The sequence below is a fragment of the Stegostoma tigrinum genome, chromosome 17, assembly GCF_030684315.1.
Source record: "Stegostoma tigrinum isolate sSteTig4 chromosome 17, sSteTig4.hap1, whole genome shotgun sequence".
NCBI classification, from domain to species: domain Eukaryota; kingdom Metazoa; phylum Chordata; class Chondrichthyes; order Orectolobiformes; family Stegostomatidae; genus Stegostoma; species Stegostoma tigrinum.
This window is the reverse complement of record NC_081370.1, coordinates 36,443,617-36,464,913: the sequence shown is the minus strand read 5'-3', so window position 1 is coordinate 36,464,913 and position 21,297 is coordinate 36,443,617. Positions and strand designations below refer to the sequence as shown.

Here is a 21,297-nt window from a genome sequence, read left to right as displayed (position 1 = left end):
GTTCACACTGATATCAACAATACCGAGGGAATAACAGTTTCCGCTGACAAATGCTGAATTGTTAGGAGCTAAATTACTAATTAGTATATTAGTCAATGAAAGTACAGAGAAAGGTGCATTGACCACCTGGGAAGATAAATGGCACATTGCCATCCAATGCAACAGAATTTGAGTTCAGAAGTAGGAATGACATACTGCAGTTATACAGGGCTTGGTGAAGCCAAACCTGGAGTACTGCATGCAGTTTTGGTTACTAATTAAGGCTACTTGGTAAGACAGGAGCTCATGATATTGGGGAAGTGTATTAGTGTAGAGGATTGCTTGATTAACAGAACAGAGGGTTGGGATTATGAGGCCATTTCCAGAAATGGCAAACTGTAACTAGTAGAGTAGCATGCGGATAAGAGCCGGTCCTGTTATATACAACAAATAACAACGACTTGAACGAGGGAGGTAAAGGTACTCTCAGCAAATTTGTGGATGATGCAAAAAGGCAAGTGGTAAGGATGACACAAAATGTCTATAGAGGGATACAGAGCGGTTAAGTGAGGGGGCAAAACTTGATAGATGGAATATAATGAGGGGAAAAAAGTCACTATGGCAGGACGAATACAGGAAGGGAATTTTATTTAAATGGAGGATGATTTGCAGAAACCCTTCGAGGAATTTCAGACCGTTTGCGCACTCGTGCAAAAAGCTGGCATACAAATTCAGCATACTATAAGAAAGCAAAATAAGGAATAGAAAAAATTATTTAAAAGGGAACAGAATGTAAAATAGAGAAATCTTACAAAAACTATACAAGGAACTAGTCAGACAGAATAATGCAAACTTTAGTTTCTTCTAATGAATGCTAAACAGGCATTGGTGGCGGTCCAGAGAAGTTTGATTAGATTGAGCCCAGGTATGAAAGGATTTTATTATGAGGGAAGCAGAGTAGACTGGGCCTGAACTCACTGGAACTTAGAAGAATGAGAGATTACCTTATTGAAACATACAAGAATCTTAGGGAGACTTGACAACTTAGATGCAGAGATTGTTTCCTCTTGTGGAAGCATCTAGGATCACAGGGTATAATCTCTGATTAAGACAGAGATAAGGAGGACTTTCTTCTTTCGGAGGGTTGTGAATTTATAGAACTCTGAGTCTTGGACTTGGATTGGCTAATTATATTCAAGGTTGAGAGGAGCAGATTTTCAATCATTAAAAAAAAAATCAAGGATTTGACAAGAAAGTGGAGTTGAGGATTATTAGTTCAGTCACGATATCATTGGTTCATTGTCAGAGGAACCCACAAATCACTTTGCGAATTTCACTTGAGCCAACCTGGTTGATCTGCAGAGCTTCCTTAAACCAGTCAGAGGCTTCATAAAAATTCCCCTTGTCTCTTGCCATGCAGCCCAGACGTAGGTAACCTGTATGACGTTTGTTCAGAGAGAAAAAAAAGAGTATAAAGTCTCTCATTCAACCATGCTGCAAAGTATTTAGAATAGGTGAATGAACTATGGTGGAATGAATACGAGGGTAAGGGATTCCATGTCTTTCCTATGCCTACAAAGCTACCTATGTGAACATTACAAAACAAAGAGAAATATGATTATTAATATACGATATTAATATACCCTAACCTTATTTAACATTGTACAACCCCTTCAAGAAACTAGTTCACTGAAAAACATTACACTGCATGATGTTCATGCACCATACTTGCAATTGATGCTTCCATTCTTATTTTAGGAAAACAGTTTTTACTCCGAAGAAGCTCATACAAATTATAAAAACCCACAAGTTTCATGTGTGTAGAAATGAGAATTTGAATGAGTTCTTAAACACTTAAAACTGTTTTCTTAACAAACAGTACTTCTATCAAGTTAATTTTCAGATTGCGCATGCTGTTGCTAAGGCCAGCAGCTATTGCCCATTGTTTAATAAAAACCATAAGAACTGCGGACGCTGTAAATCAGAAACAAAAACAGAAGTTGCTGGAAGAGCTCAGCAGGTCTGGCAGCATTTGTTAAGTGAAATCAGAGTTAATGTTTTGGGTCTGGTGATCCTTCCTCAGAACTGACGTTAACTAGGAAAACATTGGTTTATAATTTTAGAGCCTGAACTCTTCCATGTCCTAACCCCCTACCCCACTCAACAGTCCTCATCATACATATTCTGCCATTACACACCACCTATTGTTAGCCACTTAAAGTCCACATTTATAGCTATTCACCCTCCTAGCCAGATTGTTATCTATTCCTTTATCAGTCCAACTGCTCTTCTCCCACTTTGGTCTCTATCCCTACATTCGTTTACTCCTTACCCCCTCCCCTCCCTCTACCCTGTTTTCTGCATAAAAACACTGACATTTTTCTAGCTATCATGAGTTCTGCGAAAGAGTCACCAGACCCAAAACATTGACTCTGATTTCTCTTCACTGATGCTGCCAGGCCTGCTGAGCTTTTCCAGCAACTTCTGTTATTGCCCACTGCTTGTTGCCTGTAGAGGTTGACACTGGGCCTTAGTACCCAGGGATAAATGAATTTTTCTCAGGTTAGTTCATTGCAACTGGTGGAGTGAGCACCAAAGATACCTGCTGGATCCTCATCTAATTACGATCTATTGAATGGGTGATTTGGATGAGGGCACTAAAATGTATGGTAGCTACATTTGTTGATGACACCAAGAAAGTAAATTGTCAAAAGGAGGTGGAGAGTCTACAGAACCATCTCCAGGTTAATTGGAGAAACATTTTGCAATTGGAGAATAATGTGGTAAGTATGAACTTGTCCAATTTGGCAGGAAAAACAGAAAAGCAGCATAATATTTAAACGTAAAGAGACTGCAGTACTCCGTACTACAGAGTATGCTGGACATCCTGGTATATTAATCATGAAGTATACAGACACACCAAATGATTAAGAAGGCAAATGAAGAGTTGTTATTTATTGCAAGGAGAATAGATTATAAAAGTAGGAAAGTTGTACCACATTGGTGAGACCACACCTCAAGCGCAGTTACTTGAAAAAAAGTTGTTTTATAAGCAAATTGCAGAAGGCTCAGTTGACACATTCCTGGGTTGAAGGACTTGCTTGTGAAGGAAGTTTGAACAAGTTGAGCCTGTACTCACTGGAGCCTAAAAGAATGCAGGTGATCTTGATAAGATCTTAAGGAACTAGACAGGATGGATACGTAGAGGACATTTCCTCTTGTGGGGACGATTAAGTCAAAGGGACATTGTTTAAAAATAAGAGATATGGAGTTCTTTTTTAATCTTTCGAAGAACTGTTAAGAGTTTGAAGTTCTCTTCCTGAGAAGTGCCGGAGGCTGGATCTTTAAACTTAGTTAAATAGATTTTTGAAAGATCATAGGGTCAAGGGTTTTTTTTAAATATAGAATGCAGACAAGAAAGTGGAGCTATGACCACAACTGGACCAGCTGTGATTTTAATAAAAACCGCAAGAACTACAGATGCTGTAAATCAGGAACAAGAACATGAGTTGCTGGAAAAGCTCAGCAGGTCTGGCAGCATCTTTGAAGAAATATCAGAGTTAAAGTTTCAGGTCTGGTAATAGACCTGCTGAGTTTTTCCAGTAACTTCCGTTTCTGAATCAGCTGTGATCTTATTGAATGGCAAAACAGGCTCAAAAGGTCAAATGACCTATTCCTGGCTCTTAAGTCTTGTGCTCTTAACTGCTGCTAGCACGTTTTACATACAGAATGTTTCATTCTGGCCATTTTTAGAGGGCAAATAAGAATTAACTTTGTGGTGTGGGATTGGTGTCACATATAGACCCAGAATGGGTAAAGACACTGGTGAATCAAATGAGTCTTAACAGCAATCTCAGCTTCATTTTATTGATCCTATTTTATGTAATGGATATATAAAAATAAACTAAGTGTGAATTCTCAAAGTGGTGGTGGCATCAGAACTCATTCTCTGAATTATTAGTTTAAAGTACACAAAATCAATTATTCAAAGTATGAGCATTGTCCCCAGTATTCTGAATAAGTAGATATCACTCTACCAATTTACCAGTAAAAATAATTTTCTGGTTCTATATTTAGTAGTCTTTGCGGGAGTTTACTGTGTGCAAATTAACTGCTGGGTTTCCAATACTGCAATGATGACTACAATTCAAGTTTAATTAACTAAGCTAAGGCCCTTTGGGACACCCTGATGTCACCTTTCTTTTCTTTTCTCTCCTTCTCAATTTACTTCACATCTTCTCAAGGTCACAACCTGCAAAACAGCTTGATAGACAAATTTTCTACAAGCAACATGACTTCACTGTAAAAACAAACATAATGCAAAATTTATAGATCATGATTTTAAAAAACCTACAGATTCACCGTTAACTAAACATGAAAAGCATCACTTCCCCTTCACCTTGGAGAATAAAACAGGCCCGAAGTACTACTTACAATCCACATAATTTGGATGCTCTCTTAGAACATTCTTGTATAATATTTCAGCTTCATGGTATTCACACAGGGCCTCGTACAGCCTGGCCAGGTTATAGGAAGTAGTAACTGAGATTGCATTGTAGTAATGCTCGTCATGCTCTGCTTCAGCTTTGGCACGTTCAAGTGATGCCAGGAAGTATTTCTGCCACAAAAGCACAACTCACTTTATTCACAACTTAGAATGGATCAATATAAAGTGGGTTGAAAGGTCCAATATCTACAGAATATCTATGAAGTAGGAAGGAGCTGCCTGAATAGGGGGAGGAGGAGTGCAAATTAATAAAATCAGGGAGAGGAGCTCAAGAGGAGAGGGGCAGGCAAATACAGGGTAGATGGAGGTTGGAAGGGGAAGGACAAAATAAATGGTAAGGCAGATGGCATTTTATATTATGCAATGATTCGCTCTCAAAGTTGCACAGGGAGAATTGTAAAACTGCTCATTTAAAGGATAGATTTACCTTGGCTTCTCCTAAGTTTCCCAGGCGGAAATGAAGTGCCCCAACATTGTTTAGGATTTCTGGAGGAACATCAGCTTGCACCTTCTCCTGAAGGATTCGTGTAGCTGTCCCATAGGCTGATAGGGCACCCTACAAACAAGATTCAACAAGATCCCATTACTAAATATAGTTGTGCCAGAAAAAGACCCACGTGTGAATATATTGCACAGGAATACAAGAAAAACAGAGGAGGAAAGGCTATGCAGTCCATTCAATGCCAACATTTATCTCTCCACTCAACAATGTTTTGACACCCTATAATTTCTGAGAGACTGATACTGTGCCTGGCATTACCCCAGGCATTTACTGTCCATTGTTGAAACATATTCCACCATCTAATCTAAATTTTGATATACATTAAACGTCCTGAACTTGGAGAGTTATTGCATCATTTCAAAGTTTGGAGATGACACAAACTTGGAAATGTAAGGAGGATAAATGTAGAACTTTAGGATAAATAATGAGTGATGAAATTAGCAAGTGCATAGCAGATTAAAATTTAATGCAGAGACATCACTGAAAATCTCTATTCTTCAGAACGCAGGCACCAACAAATCAAAACTTATGGCAGCTTGTGTCTCTGGTTTCCACTGCCATCACTGACAACAATGCTGATCCTTTCTTTTTCAAAGAAATGTAGACGTTGTTGGCAAGGCCAGAATTTATCATGTATTGCTAAATGACTTTGAAAAGGCTGTGGTTGCTGACTATGGCTAAAAGCTTACCTACTTGAACTGCTGCAATCTGCGCTGTCAGAGTACACCCAAAGCATTTTTAAGGAGTTCTAAGGAGTAGAGGTAGTATTTGAAATTGAAAAAGCCTTAGGGGCTTCATCTCTATGCTCATGTTCTCTATAATAGTGTCAGTTTGACAGATCGAGATTGTTGGTTCATATTCTACTCTGAGTCAATATTGGTGATTCCCAAAGCATACAGGATGGGGCAGAAATGCATTGGAAAACAATCAGCCTGCGGGAAACAAGTACGCTGGTCATGTATTTTAATTGTGGGCGAAACCTCGTGGTTATAAAGCACTTTTGGCTATTCTAAGTTGGTGATACAGTGATACACAAATACAAATTGTTTCTTTTCTAACATCTACCTACTGAAACAGAGTAAGTCAGAGATCATAATCATTATTTCCATTTCTTTCAGACAGCAGTTGTTGATAATTATTCTGCCATTAGCATTTACAGCTCCAACTGAACCATCTTTGGCTTTATTCATTTGCTCCATTATTATCTCCTTTGCTTTGTGCTGTTATTCTTTTATTTAAACTTCTCCTGTCTTGCAGCCTTTTGGGAACTTACCATTTTTTTTGCCATTCTACACTTAATCAACACCAGTATTTGCTTAAATATTGTTATATGTCTAACTTCTTCCACTTCTCATGGAAGATTTGAAAATCAACTTTATTTTTCTCTCTACAGATCCTGATGCACTGAGCATCTCCCAGCACTTTGTTATTGTAGATTTACAGTGTACAGAGTATTTTACTTCTATACCTGAATATCTGATTGTTCAAGGATCTGAGCTAGTTCAATCCAGGCCTCCACATCATCCGGGTACTGTTCAGTCACTTTCTTTAGATGGCCCTTAAATATAAGAGAAAGTATAGCTTAAAGAGTTTTGCAAGTAAAACAAGTAGAGCTAAAATAAGCAAATTAATACCGCAAACGTGTGTACCTTTGCAACCTCTCTCTTCTCCTGCTCGTCTGAAGTGGCATACAGGGAGCCTAGAATTTTCATTGTTTCATAATTATTGGGATAGGCCTTGAGAACTTTTTCAAAGCACTGTGCTGCATTCTCCTTGTCCCCTCGATAAATGTACATCTGTCCAAGGCCAAAGAAAGGCAGGACAAAGGTGGTGGAAGCAAACTGGGTGGCTTGGTAGTAGTATTGAAAAGCCTGGTCATAATCACCCTGTGAACACAGAGTAATGAAGTACAGTGTATGTCAATGTTGAGATCCTAAGCTTAGCTCACATTCCAGGTATGCAACAAACCAGGCAAAAGAGCCTTTGAACTTATATTTACATTTGGACACAGAGCCATCTTTTCTTCGTTAGTTATAAAAAAATGTAGTGCAAGTGTAGTGAGAGTCACACCTTAGTTTAGATTAAATGAAGAACAGAAATTCTAAGAGTTGCAGGAAGGGAATCAATCAGATCATTGAGCCTAGTTCTTCACCTGAAGTTAAATAATTTCACTTTCTCACCCTGCCTTTTTTCCTGAATACTGCAAGAATTTTTAGAAACAGCAAAAGGGTCCAATGGTTCTCTTTCTCCCTTTACTGTGGACTTCAACTCAGCCAACTCACCATTTTTTCCTTCCTGAAAAAAGATTATCAAATTGTTGACAGAACCCATTGGTATCGTCAACTCCCAACAGTCTTCTGATATCCCACTATCCTGTAAGCCCGTATGCTAAAGTTCACCAGCTTCCTCTTTTATAAACTTGTGTTCCTGCATTTTCCACCTTGATGCACAGTGAATCATTCATCTGATTAATTCAACTGACAGTCTTTACTAATTGGAAAACTATAAGAGGCCTTCTTGAAATCTCCTCATCACTAAAAACAAAGCTTTTTTTTCCTATTTTTATTGACCTCTCAGCCAATTTTTGTCCAATTTAGAGATTTGTTGGCTAACAATTAAGAGATACATAGAACCCCTACAGTGTGGAAACGGGCTATTCGGCCCAACAAGTCCACACTGCCCCTCTGAAGAGCATCACATCCAGACCCATTCCCTTACCCCTACATTTCCCATGTCTAACCCAGCTAATCTAACTATCCCTGGACATTATGGGCAATTTTGTATAGCCAACCCTGCACATTTCTGGACTGGGAGGAAACTGGAGCACCCGGAGGAAACCCACGCAGACACGGGGAGAACATGCAAACTCCACACAGACAGTCGCCTGAGGGAGGAATCAAAACAGTAAAATGGAATTGAGATGTTGATTAAATTAAATGGCACAGCAGGCTCAAGAGGATGCATTGCCTTCTGTTATTAATATTAACTGACAGGAAGATAGTAAGTCTAAACAAGCTGACTTCCCTATTGTAAACTGGTATGATGATCACACAGGCTGGATAGAAAGGTTCTTGTTAATTCACCTGTACATGAAAGGACCTGGCCAACTGATAACAGCTTTCTGCTTGCATAGCCTCCACCTCGGTATTATGGAAAGCGTGGAGAGCTAGGTGCTGTACTTTGCTGTAATCCTAGAAAGGAACAGAAAAACAAATCAAGAAACTGAACACTAAGGCACTGTATTTTAAACAAACCATACAAGGGTGACTGATTAAAAAAACCAAGTCTTCATTTTTTTTAAACTTGTTAGTTTGAAGGGCAGCAGACTTCCTTCCATAAAATCTGGCTGGGTTTTTCCAACAATCCAACAGCTTCTTTATCACTTCAACTGAATTCAAAATTTTCAGAAACTGCAAGTGGGATTTGAACTACATGCAATGAATTACTGGCCCAGGATCTTAGATTCATGATCCGTTAACATCACGACTACATGACCGTATCTTTATACAGACACCTCTGTACCTTTTTGAAGAAGAAGTGGTTGGCCAGGTGATTTAACACCATAGGGTTGCTAGGGTCGATTGTGTAAGCTCTTGAGAGTAGTTGCACGCCATTTTTGATGGAATCAGCCTTGGGAAATAACAAACAGTTTGAGAGTGTGATACATACAATAGCCAATACATCCAATACAAAATTATCACTTGAACTGTGAGCTGGGTCACATTAATGCCACAAATCAACATTCACCTGACTGGTTTTAGGTGCTTCTCATTTCGCCAACAGAATGATATGCTTTCAGGGTACTCTGCACAATCAATTGATGGATACGTGAGAATATAAACTTTCAGGAATTGGAAGAAGACATAAAATCAAACCTGTTCTTGTTTTCTTACAGAACCAAATAACAGCGTAACTACAATTTTTCTGAATCCATTCTACTTGAAAACAGGTTTCATTGCTCCTTGAACCCTGTGTTTCCCATTAATTTATTCCACAACAGAAGATTCTGATACAGTAAATGTGGGCAAACAGTTTTCACTAGCAGTTGGGATCAGTGACCTATGAACACAAGGTAAAAAGCAAAACTTGCATTTATAGGATGTATAAAACTTCCCCAAGCACTTTACAATAAAATATAGTCATGGCTGCTTGTAACGTAGAAAATCCAACAAATCAATTTATGCACAGCAAGATATTACAGGTAACAACAGGGCAATGTTCATATAGCCCCCTTCAGTAATGCTGACAGATGGGTAAATACTGGTCCAGGACACAGAATAGAGCTCTTCTACTCCAAGTTGGTTCGAAGAAGCTTATGCACCCAATCTGCAGTTTTAGTTTAACCAATAGCCAGGCAACAGTGCAGCACTCTCTTAATAATAATGTAAGTTGACAACCCAACTTCAAGTTCTTAAATTTACTGATGCGGGACTTGAACCCAAAACATGCTGACCTAGATACCTCAGCACCACCCAATGAATCATGGTTGAAGGTAATGAGCAAAAGCAACAGAGGAGAGCAGGGAAAAACATTTTACGTGGTAAGTTACTACCTGTAATGAATGGCTTGAAGGGGGAGTTAAAACAGATTCAAAATTTTTAAATAAACATTGAGTAAATTCTTAAAAAGGAAACAACTGCAGGACTGAGGCAAGAGCAAGGAGAGTTGGAGTAAGGTATGATAGCTAGTTTCCTTGTATAATTCTACAAGGAAAAATAATTGTCTATCCGTAGGAATCTGGCATTGTGTTTCTAAAGTTAGGACAGTGGAGCTGTTCTGGCGTTGTCAACATTTTGCTGGGATCTTCAACACGCAGTTTTGAATATCACTATTCTGTTGCATTAGATTGCCGATAAAAATATTTAAAATTGTACCCTTACAAATTCATCCAATAGTGATTTGCTTGAGAAATTTATTCGCCTGAAGGCATTGTGAATGGAAGACATCATTCAGCCATTTTAAATGCAGCGATAGAAGTAACTATGTTTGACAGGAGATTTGGTGAACCTTTTTTTTGTCAGTCCTGCTGTGGCTCCACAGTACAACAGAATCCCAAGTAGGTAACTCACTTCTTTGTTGTTTAGTTCCAGGACAGCCAGTCCCACCAGTGCCCCGACACATTTAGGGTTGAGATCCAGAGCCCTTCCAAATGCGAGGCGAGCTTTCTCTAGTTTACTTAGCTTCACAAAGCAATGGCCCATTCCCAGCCGTACCTCAGCTATGGAAATAAACAACAGCAGTCACAATGTGATCAATTTAACACAAACATTTGCATGTTTTCTCAAACAATAAGTGATGTCTCTGAAGGTTTTCACAGTAAACTGGAAAGAGAAAGATTTTCACTGCTGAGTATCTGCACTAGAGCTCAAATTTAAGATCATTGTGAGAAGAACACAAGGAATGAGTGTTCTCTTAAAAGAATATATATACAGCTGTTTCAATATGCAAAAGAAAAATGGTGGAACTGTTGAACAGCCAACAAACATTTGTAAGATACTAGGGCGAGGTAGCAAGGTACAGGTATTTCAAAGACCTGGCTCAAGCGTGACAGGCCAAATGACTGTACATCAAGTTTCTGTGATTCAATATACTTAACGACAGTTCATGTAACTGAGGCAGAATTGAGTAGAAAACCAGACTGAATTCCCACTCTGATTAACAACCAGCCACTTCTGCTGCAGTATGCCTTTAACTTGTAACTCACTCCATCTGCAGCTAAGGCACAATGGCAATCTCCAGTACACACACTGCAGCAATTTCTCAAGGCTTCCTTAACAATGCCTTTCAAATCCCAACCTCCACAGACATAGAAGGATAAGGGCAACAGGAGTATTGGAACACCACAAAAATCAAGATTCCTTCCAAATCTCTCACAATCCTATCATAAAGGTTTATGACACTGTCATAACTATCCCTTGAAATTTGGGTCATAAAGTGGACAAGACCAAGTATGGCATTAGGTTTGATTTTACATAGGGATGATCCTTATGGGTAAGGTGGTTTTCTGTTTAGAGTCATGGGCCAAGAGCAACCAAATAAGAAGGCACGAAGACTGTAACATCTTGTAAAAATTCAGCAGCAGGAATGAAGAGCAGAAATCAAAAACTCCAATAGCTAGGGTATGAGCATGCAGTTTTCTGATCTTTGCTCAGCTGGGTGAGGAGGTTCCAAGCAGGGTACTGCTTCAAACTGAAGAATAAAGCATTGGAAGAAGAAATCAGCCATATTTTTTAGATCCAAGTAGAAATTTCAACGGAGAGTGCTCAGAAGTCTTAAGAGTGTTACTTGCTTCCTATCTACCAATTATCAGGAACTTTAGAAGCCCATCCAGCAATGCAATTAAATCATGGAATCAACATCTCATCTGTCAATATGGCACAACTTTTGGATTGAACATTAAATGCAATAATTTGAGATCGCTGGTGCAGAGTAATGATCATGCTTTTTTTTTTACAATTCTTAAGAACACACGTTTAGTTTTCGTACTTATCCTTGTACAATCCACTTTTCCTTGCACCATAATCTCTGTCATTTAATCTCTTCCTCTTTACAGTCCACCAGACCCTCCCCTTTGTTATTTACCCTGCCCGAGTTTCTGTCATCACACAAACACTGTTATAACTCCAAGGTTTTTCAAGTTCTGATAGAATGTCATCAACCTAAAAGGTGAATTCTGTTTCTCTCTTCACAGTTGCTACCTCATGTGGTCAGTATTTTCAGCTTTTAAATCAGAATTCTAGCATTATTTTGCTTTCATCTGAATGAGATTCAGCTCTTAGTCATTTGCACGTGAAAGATTATATGCTCAGCCTTTGCAAATTATTTTTATAACAGAGGAGGCAGTGGAATAGTGATAATATTGCTCGACTAATAATCCAAAACCCCAGGCCAATATTCTGGGGAGATTAGGTTGAACATCACCGTGACAGATGGTGAAATCTGAATTCAATAACATCCGCTCACCTCACCGAGGCTGCCAGAGATTTTGGAATGGCCTACAGAAGGCACTGGAAAGTCTTGTGATTGAAATCTAATTTATTAGCCACCGCTAAATTCAGGTGACCACACTAATCTCACCCACACTATCCAATATCCTTCTGGGTGGGACTACCTTTACAGAGTTCCATTTTTATCAATTTCATTATAGTCAGAGCATCGCTTTTAAGAGTTTTATTATTGATCTTGTACTATTATCCCTGATGCCGCTCATCCTCTATCTGTTGCCCCCTTCTACCTCTCATCCACTTGCTGCATTTGGCAAACCATCTGAAGGCATAGTGTTCATTTTCACAAGTACGCTAACAACACCCAGCTCCAACTGATAATTCCTCCATCATTGGTGGTCACGTCTTTAGTTTCCTAGGCTCCAAGCTTGATAATTTCCTTCCTACATTTCTCAGCCTTGCTTGTCATCTGATTGAACATCTCCTTACACATCTTCATATCATACTTTGTTTCATTATGGTCCTGTGAAGTTGCTAGTGGTGAAAAATTAGTGATCAGAACCAGCAAGAATACAAGTTTGCAAAAGGAGCATCAAGAAAGGCATGTTGAATATCAACTCTCAGATTTGAACATAATTATCAAAGCTGGCCACTTATTTCCCATGACATCTTGTCTGAAAAGGACTTCATTGGCCGACAGCAGTTTGATAAACTGATTAATTTATCAGATCTCTTTGAAGGGTAGCTAAGAGTCAACCATGTTAGCACTGGACTTGAGTAACACAGGCAAAAGTGACATACAGTTTTCTCTAGATAAGGAGAGGTTTATTTCTGATTTCTAAAGGACATCAGTAAAACAACTGACATTTTGCAACAATCTGACAGCTTCCCAGTACCCTATATGGATTCTTTATTTTCCTAGTTATTTTTGTAGTAATGTCAAAATTGTCTGCAATTAAAAGTTCAAAAACTGTTACATGCAATCTGAATTCACTCTGCAGATTATTAATTCAATAACGATCTGTACCAGCCCTTGGCTATGGGCTTGCAAAGGAAGATTTTGAAGTTTATGCATTCAGGAATCGGTAACCAGGACAGATTAAAAGGGATAGACATGATTTTAGTTATAGTTTTCAAATTATGATTTTACACTTATTTGCACAGCAATTCATATTTTAAACAAACTTTTTCATTCGTTGCATTCTAAATACTCACACAGCAATTATTAAAAGGTAAATTAACAGGCACATTTACAAGATGGTAGTTGTGGTTTAACCTGTTGTTGATAAAGACTGTTTTAATTTTTATTGAACCTGAGGCTAGGAGTGTAGAATTACTCCTCACCTGGGCATCCAGGATTGGTCCGAAGGGCTTTCTTATAATAGGCCAAAGCACCTCTGTAATCTTTTTTGTTAAAAGAGATACAAGCTTTACCTGAGGAGAGAAAATAGAGAGACATTCAACAAATAAGCTCATTAGCTTGATTATTCACTAACGGTTTTAAAACTGCAGCTTGACAGGCCTAGCAGTCCAGCTAAGTAGTCTGCGTTTATTAATTTCCTCTAGTTGAGTTTGACGCATTGCAAGTTTAAAGTTAGACACTCTTGACACCATTGTCTCATTGGCAAATAAACACCAAATTAGATAATTGCTTAAGATATCTTAATGCCAACAGCCCTGTCTGCATTAATCATACCCTCATCTGAAGTTGAAGGTATTAGGTTCAATCATGACTACTGAAGTTTCAGCCCGCAATCAAAGCCCACACTTCCATAGTACTGTTGGGGCACTAAAATGTTGGAAGTGCTGGATCAAAGGCCTGTCTGTCCTGTCAGATGTGTTATGCTCCAAGAAGTTAGGCAGTGAATGGAAAGCTGGAGCCAATTTTTACACTCTTATTTATAAATGGCACAGGCAACAACAGTTTCAGTCTATTCTTACCTATCAGAATTATTCTATTACTTAAATTCAATTACAAAGAACATAGAACATTACAGCACAGTACAGGCCCTTCGGTCCTCAACGTTGTGCCAGCCTGTCATACCAATCTGAAGCCCATTTAACCTACACTATTCCATGTACGTCCATATGCTTATCCAATGATGACTTAAATGTACCTAAAGTTGGTGAATCTACTACCAGTGCAGGCAAAGCGTTCCATTGCCTTACTACTCTGAGTAAAGAAACTACCTTTGACACCTGTCCTATATCTTTCACCCCTCAATTTAAAGCTATGCCCCCTCGTGCTTGCCATCACCATCCTAGGAAAAAGGCTCTCCCTATCCACCCTATCTAAACCTCTGATTATTTTATATATCTCAATTAAGTCACCTCTCAACCACCTTCTCTCTAATGAAAACAGCCTCAAGTCCTTAAGAAACCGGTGGATGTAAAAGAAATAAACAATACTATCTGAAGAGGAGTAGTGATATTCTCCCTGTTGCCTAGTACCTATCAATCAACCAACAGCTAAACAAATTATCTGCATATTTAACTTACTGATGGGAACTGCTTGCGAGCAAACTGATTGCTGTAATTCCCTCATTACAACAAGAATCACGTCAAAAGTACTTAATTGGTTCTGAAGAGTGTTTAAGAAGTTCAAACATAGTTTTTTTTTCTTCACAGCTATATGTAGTGACACTATATAGTTTAGGTCTGACATGCAGCCTCTTCAGACTCCACAGTATGCACTCATATGATTTTATAAAGAGTTTGGACACTCCTCCTGACCTAACTGCTCATAACCAATTCTCCTGTTGTTCTGCCTCTTTTCTCAAGCAGAATCAACATGCCATTGCAAAGCTCATCTTAATAAAATTCTTACCTAAGAGTGCAGGGATGTTATTTGGTGACTGATTTAGTACAAAGTTGAACTGTGCTTCAGCTTGGTCCATTTTATCCCCCTCCAACAGACAGAAGCAGGCTCTTCCCAACAAGTGATTCTAAAAAGACAAACAGCAAGGTCAGGCACAGCACTCTGCAAACAGAAAATACATCAATTATTTTGAATTTACTGCACAGAAACATGTTATTCCATGCAATATTTCCAGACTGCACTTTATCTTAACCCATCAACTTTCCATTCCCTTTGTCCTCGTGCACTTATCTATTTTCCCCTACAATCCATTTATGCTTTTCTCTTTTACTACTCATTAAGGTAGCAAGTTAGGTATCACCTGAAATTCTCTTTTGGTATTTTATACTGACTGCCTATAGTTCTGAACCCTCCATAAATGGATGCATCTTTTCCTTTCAAAATGTTCATAATTTTGAAAACTTTTCAAAAGAGTATCTCAGACTTAGTTTCCAGAATAACTAGGGCAAGTATTTCTCAATCTAACTCCATGAACAGTGTATGTTAGTTCATTCAAATGCATAATTAGGGAGACTTCTTTCAGAAGGTAGTCTTTTTGATCCAATCTACAGCAATTTGAGTCTTGGTTATGGCTAATGCAGTATGCCTGTGTGGATCATGCAACTTTTTGCACCTCCTGGTTCCCAAAGCACCCCCTCCCTCCTTTGCTTTACCATTACATATCATACCATCCCTCACGCCTAAAGCTTGAAAACTTACCTGGTCATACATGATAATTTTGTCAGCCATGGTGTACAACAAGGTAGCCTGTGTGATAAGCTCTTTCTTTGCATCTTTATTCTTCTCTTTCCGAGCCTGTTGCACATAGTAAGCAGCTAGAGTGTCCAGACAGGTCATCTGGTCTTTCTCATGATCTCGATAATCCAGGTTTCCATCAATGCGAGCAGCTTCCAGTAACTTCACGAAATCTTCTGTCTTTCCTTGTTTGAAGTACTCCAGCTGTAAGATACAAAAGATTTTATTTTGTCTGCGAGAATGAAAATAAATTCTAAGAGTCCTGAAATTTCATAAGATTACATCCAATTCAAAACTCTTAAAACCAATATTTGCTTGCCCAGTCAGTCCTGTATCTAACAGGAGGAAAACAATCAATAAAGGCATGGCTTCTCCATGTCCTCACTCCATCCATCTGCCTTAGCTAAATCTTAACACATTTGGCTACCAAAAAAACCAACTGCCCTCAGATTTAAAACAGACAACTGAGCAAGAATATACCGTTCTTTGTCAGATAGAGTTCCACACCTCTACCACCTCTTGCATGAAGAAATGTATCCTAATTTGCCTCCTGAATGGCCTGACTCTGATTTTAAAGTTTAGCCCCTTAGACTTCTGCCACCAACCAAAAACGTTTAATCTTAAGGATCTTCTCAAACAATTTGGCCAGATATGGCCTACCCATCACAAACCCATGCTAATTCTCTCTGATCAGGAACTTGACAAGCCAAATAAGCTCCAACAATACTCAAGAGGTTCGACACTACCCATCCACTATGTTAAACATTTACTCCATCCACCATCAGTGCATAGTAGCAGCAGTGAGATGCACTGAAGCAATGTGTAAAGGTTTCTTTGACCACTCCTTCCAAACCTATGACTGTACCACCTAAGACAACAAAGGCGGCAGATGTGATAATGGGAACTGCAGATGCTGGAGAATCCATGATAATAAAGTGTGAAGCTAGATGAACACAGCAGTCCCAGCAGCATCTCAGGAGAACAAAAGCTGACGTTTCAGGCCTAGACCCTTCATCAGAGAGGGGGATGGGGTGAGGATTCTGGAATAAATAGGGAGAGGGGGGAGGCGGACCGAAGATGGAGAGAAAAGAAGATAGGTGGAGAGTAGAGTATAGGTGGGGAGGTAGGGAGGGGATAGGTCAGTCCAGGGAAGACGGACAGGTCAAGGAGGTGGGATGAGGTTAGTAGGTAGGAAATGGAGGTGCGGCTTGGGGTGGGAGGAAGGGATGGGTGAGAGGAAGAACAGGTTAGGGAGGCAGAGACAGGCTGGGCTGGTTTTGGGATGCAGTGGGGGGAGGGGAAGAGCTGGGCTGGTTGTGTGGTGCAGTGGGGGGGAGGGGACAAACTGGGCTGGGCAGATGCACAGGAACTCCACCACTTGCAAGTTCCCATCTAAGCCACACAATACTCATATTGAAATATATTGCCACCATTCACTGCGATAATATTCTGGAACAGCACTGCCTATAACAAAAGAACTGCAGCAATTCAAGGAGACGGCTTATTGTCACCTGGGAAAAAGCAACTAGTATTGACCAATAAATGCTGGCTTTTATAAAGAATACAGAAGGATAAAATTATCACAAATACCTCGGTCTCCATGTGATATTACTTAAGGCTTTTAGAATTAGAGAGCAAAGAAGGTCAGTCCACCCATCTTATATTTATTCAGGCTCTTTGAAAGAACTAATTAATTCCTGGTCTTTCCCAAAGCATTTTAAAAAAATTCAAATACTTACACAAATCTCTTTTGAATGTTCTTACTAAATCTGCTTCTACCACCCTTCCAGAGAGTGTGTTCCAGATCACAATCTACTATGGAAAGCAATGCCTTATTTCTGCCTTGGTTATTGTGCCCAGTTAGCTAAATCTGGGTCTGCTGATTATGGAAGCCCCGCCATTGCAATAGTTTCTCCCTATTTATTCTCACAAAACTCCTCATTAATATGAACACTTCCATTAAATCTCCCCTTAACCTTCTCTCTTCTGGTGAAAACAATCCTAGCTTCTCTAGTATTTACATAGCCGAAGTTACTAACCTTTGTGCTATTCTTTGCCCCATCTCCAAAGCACTTGAAGGTTTTCGTCAAAATTGAACTCAATTTTCCATCTGGGATATAATCAATGTTTTACAAAGATTCTTATACACCTTTTACAAAAGCATATTATTTCAAATAATAAAGCTAAGGAACCTGTGTGCTTTCTTGACAGCTGTGCTGCTACCTTCAAAGATTTGTGAACATATACCTACAATCCTGTTCCCACACCCCCTGTAAAATTGAACCATTGTGTTTATATTGCCTCTCCACATTTTTCTCCAAAAATATGTTTACTTTACAATTGTGTTAAATTTCATCTGCCATGTGTCTGTCTATTTCAGTAACCCATCTTTGCCCTTCAGAAGGTTGCTGTCATTCTCAGAGTTTACAATATTTGAAAACATCATCCAAATGGTAAACTTTGAAATATGTCCTGTACATGAGTATAGGTCATTAATAATAACAAGAAAAATCATGATCCTTTGGGTCTCACTGTTGTATGCTCCCTTTCACTGTTAAAAGCACCATTCACCAACATTTTCCAGTTTCTGACCCTTAGTTAATCTTGTATCCATGCTGACACTGTGCTTGACCCTATGAGCTACAAATATACCAGAAAAATTATGCGATACTTTATCAAATGTCTTTCAAAAATCGACACAATTGCACTTGTCTCCTTTGCTTCCTTTAACAATTCAATAAGAAACAACTATCACCCATTCCACATTGACAGCCATTTACAAATCCATAATTTTCCAAGTGACAATTAATTTGTCTTAGATTCCGTAAGATTGCCCACTACCGTTACCCTGACTGATCTATCATTACAGGTTTATCTTTCTTTTCTCAAACAGATGCCATTTGTAAACCTCTGATCCACTGCCACTACCTCCATATCCAAGGTAGATCAGAAGCTTGGGGTCACAGCCTCCACAATGTCCACCCTTTCTTTCCTTGGTTAGCTCAGAGGCATCTCAACATTTCAATGTGATGCCAACCTTATAGTTACACCCCCTTATCTAAATTTATCTTATTCAATCGATGGTTAGATTTTTGCTGAATATTTATAATTGTCCTGCTTCACATCTCTGAGAAATATTGAAATACAAACCGCCAAGGCCATCCATATGTGGAGCTGGGTGTGCTCTTGCTTGAGAATACTGATGACTTCATCTCCTTCTGGTAACTGGTCAAAATCAAGCTCAATGACCTAAGGAACAACAGTGAAATTTAGGTTAGCTGTGGTTATCCGTCATTCCCTTACCACCAATTAATGTGGATAATGGTGCCACAGTGATATGTTACAGGAATAATAATCCAGAGGCTGGACAAAAGATCCATGGCCATGTGTTTAAAAAGCAGATGGAAAATTTAAAATCAACAAAATAAAATCTGAGAAAAAAAGCTGAGATGGCAGTAGCAACCACAAAACTACTGTATTGTCACAAACCTATCTGTTTCACTAACTATTGTCCTTAGCTAGTCTGTCCTATACGTGACTCTAGATCAGCAGCAATGGGTTCGACTTTTAACAGCTCACTGGAAAGGCCGGGCAAGCTAATCTTTTGAGTTCATTAAGGGCAATTCAGAACGGACAGTAAATGTCAACATGACCAACATCAGCCACATCTTGTGAATTCACTTTTAAAAACTACCTAGCACCTGATAACTCTGCCAACAGAGGTAGTGCTCAAATAAAATGACAGGCCAAACTTTATGCTCCTTGGTTTTTAGAAAGATGTGCTTTCCCCAATTAACTTAACTGAGGCAGAAGTGGAGGAAAATCTGAATTAAGTACGGGTACTCTGAAAATTTTGATGTTGTTATCTTTAAAGAGTAAAAACAGAGCTGAAGTTTCAGGAGGGTATAATTCTTCATGACAGTCTGCATTTATGGCAACATCTAAAGTACTCCAAAGAAGCATAGAAAGCTGATCATTCAAAGAGTAGGAGGTAAGCAATAGTTTAGTAAGAGAGTACAATAATTTGCATTTATATAGCATCTTTAACATAGTAAACCATGCCAAGATGCCTCACAGGATTGACTGTAAAACAAAATTTGAGACAGAGCCACATAAACAGCATTAGGACAGGTAACCAAAACTTTAGCCAAACAGGAAGATTTTAAGGAGAGTATTAAAGAAAAAGAGGAGAACCAGAAAGATCTAGGGAAGGAGATCCAGAGATTAGGATTTAAGCAGCTGAAGGCATGATTACCAATGGTGAAAATGAGGAGGTATGGAAGGACTTGAAAACAAGGATTTTAAAAATTTATACATTGTCCAACAGGGAGCCAATGTAGATCGGGAGCAGAGGGGTGGCAAGTCTATGCAAGCATGTCCACTCACAATGTCATACAGCATGGAAACAGACCCTTCGGTTCAACCAGTCCGTGTCAAGCATAATCCCAAACTAAATTGGTCCAAACTCCTTGCATTTAGTCCACATCCTTCTAAACATTTCTTATTTATGTACTTATCTAAATATCTTTTAAATGTAACTGTACCCATAGCATTTCCTCGAAGTTCATTCCACAGACGAACCACGCTCTAAAATAAAAATGCCCCTGACATGTTTTAAAAATCTTTCTCCTTTCGTCTTCAAATTACGCCCCCTAGTCTTGAAATCCCCCACCGTAAGGAAAAGACACTTGCTATTCACCTTATTTGTACCCCTCATTATTTTATAAACCCCTATGAGGTCAGCTCTCAACCTCTGTGACGCTCCAGTGGAAAAACATCCCAGTCTGTCCAGCCTCTCCTTCTAACTCAAACCTCCATTCCTGGCAACATCCTGGTAAATCTCTTCTGAACCCTCCACAGCTTAATAATATCCTCACTATAACAGGTTGGCCTGAACTTGACACAGTACTCCAGAAGAAGCCTCACCAAAGTTCTGTACAACCTGAAAATATCGTCCCAACTCCTCTACTCAAAGGTCTGAGCAATGAAGGCAAGCATGCTAAACACCTTCTTAACCACCTTTTTTCATGTGATGCAAACTTCAATGAATTATGAACCTCTCGTTATCTGTCCTGCAAAACTATCCAAGATCCTACTTTTAATTGTATAAGTCTTGTCTGTTTATTTTACCAAAATGCAATACGTTGCATTTATCCACATTAAACTTCATTTGCCACTGTTTACCCATTGACCTAATCGATTAAGATTTGTTTGTTATCTTCTTCACTGTCCACTATGCCATCAATTTTGGTGTCATACACTAATTTAGCAACCACGCTTCCAATGTTCTCATCTAAATCAGTAATATAAAATGATAAACAAAAATGGACCTAGCATCAATTCCTTGCAAATTTGAGACGAGATGTAATTCCTCAATAAAAATAAGTCTCACTCATAAACTTAAAACAGTATGCACAAATTTCAGAATTTTCTTTATGTAAAGCATTCATCTGTTCACCACCAGAAAATGAGCCTCTTTCCTCACCTCTCACCAAGGGACCAAAAATGATTACAAGTAGTTCTCCTGTAACACGATAGTTGCGTTCTTGTGTGACCTTGTGCTATACAAAATTGTGATAACGGGAAATTGCTATAGAAAATCGCTATACCTGTATAACAAAGTTCATGTTATCCAAACAGCATCCATATTCAATCACGTTACAGCCAATTTGTGTTAATGAAACATGTATTATAGCAAAACTACCTGTACGGATTGAAAACCTCAAACCCAGTCACCTGAATTCCAGCATTG

The 21,297-nt window shown here is 38.9% G+C and overlaps 1 protein-coding gene across 1 annotated transcript in view; it reads right to left on the bottom strand.

The window, feature by feature from the left end:
- ctr9 (CTR9 homolog, Paf1/RNA polymerase II complex component) overlaps nucleotides 1-21,297 on the bottom strand; it is a 62,485-nt gene that overhangs the window by 37,431 nt on the left and 3,757 nt on the right. Inside the window, exons 2-13 of the mRNA XM_048545547.2 lie at nucleotides 18,696-18,794; nucleotides 15,510-15,749; nucleotides 14,760-14,877; nucleotides 13,277-13,366; nucleotides 10,058-10,206; nucleotides 8,511-8,618; nucleotides 8,072-8,179; nucleotides 6,638-6,874; nucleotides 6,457-6,546; nucleotides 4,914-5,042; nucleotides 4,414-4,597; nucleotides 1,327-1,415 (exon numbers count right to left, since the gene is read on the bottom strand). Coding sequence (XP_048401504.1) covers nucleotides 1,327-1,415; nucleotides 4,414-4,597; nucleotides 4,914-5,042; nucleotides 6,457-6,546; nucleotides 6,638-6,874; nucleotides 8,072-8,179; nucleotides 8,511-8,618; nucleotides 10,058-10,206; nucleotides 13,277-13,366; nucleotides 14,760-14,877; nucleotides 15,510-15,749; nucleotides 18,696-18,794 — 1,641 coding nt within the window. The remainder of the gene's footprint in view (nucleotides 1-1,326; nucleotides 1,416-4,413; nucleotides 4,598-4,913; nucleotides 5,043-6,456; nucleotides 6,547-6,637; nucleotides 6,875-8,071; nucleotides 8,180-8,510; nucleotides 8,619-10,057; nucleotides 10,207-13,276; nucleotides 13,367-14,759; nucleotides 14,878-15,509; nucleotides 15,750-18,695; nucleotides 18,795-21,297) is intronic.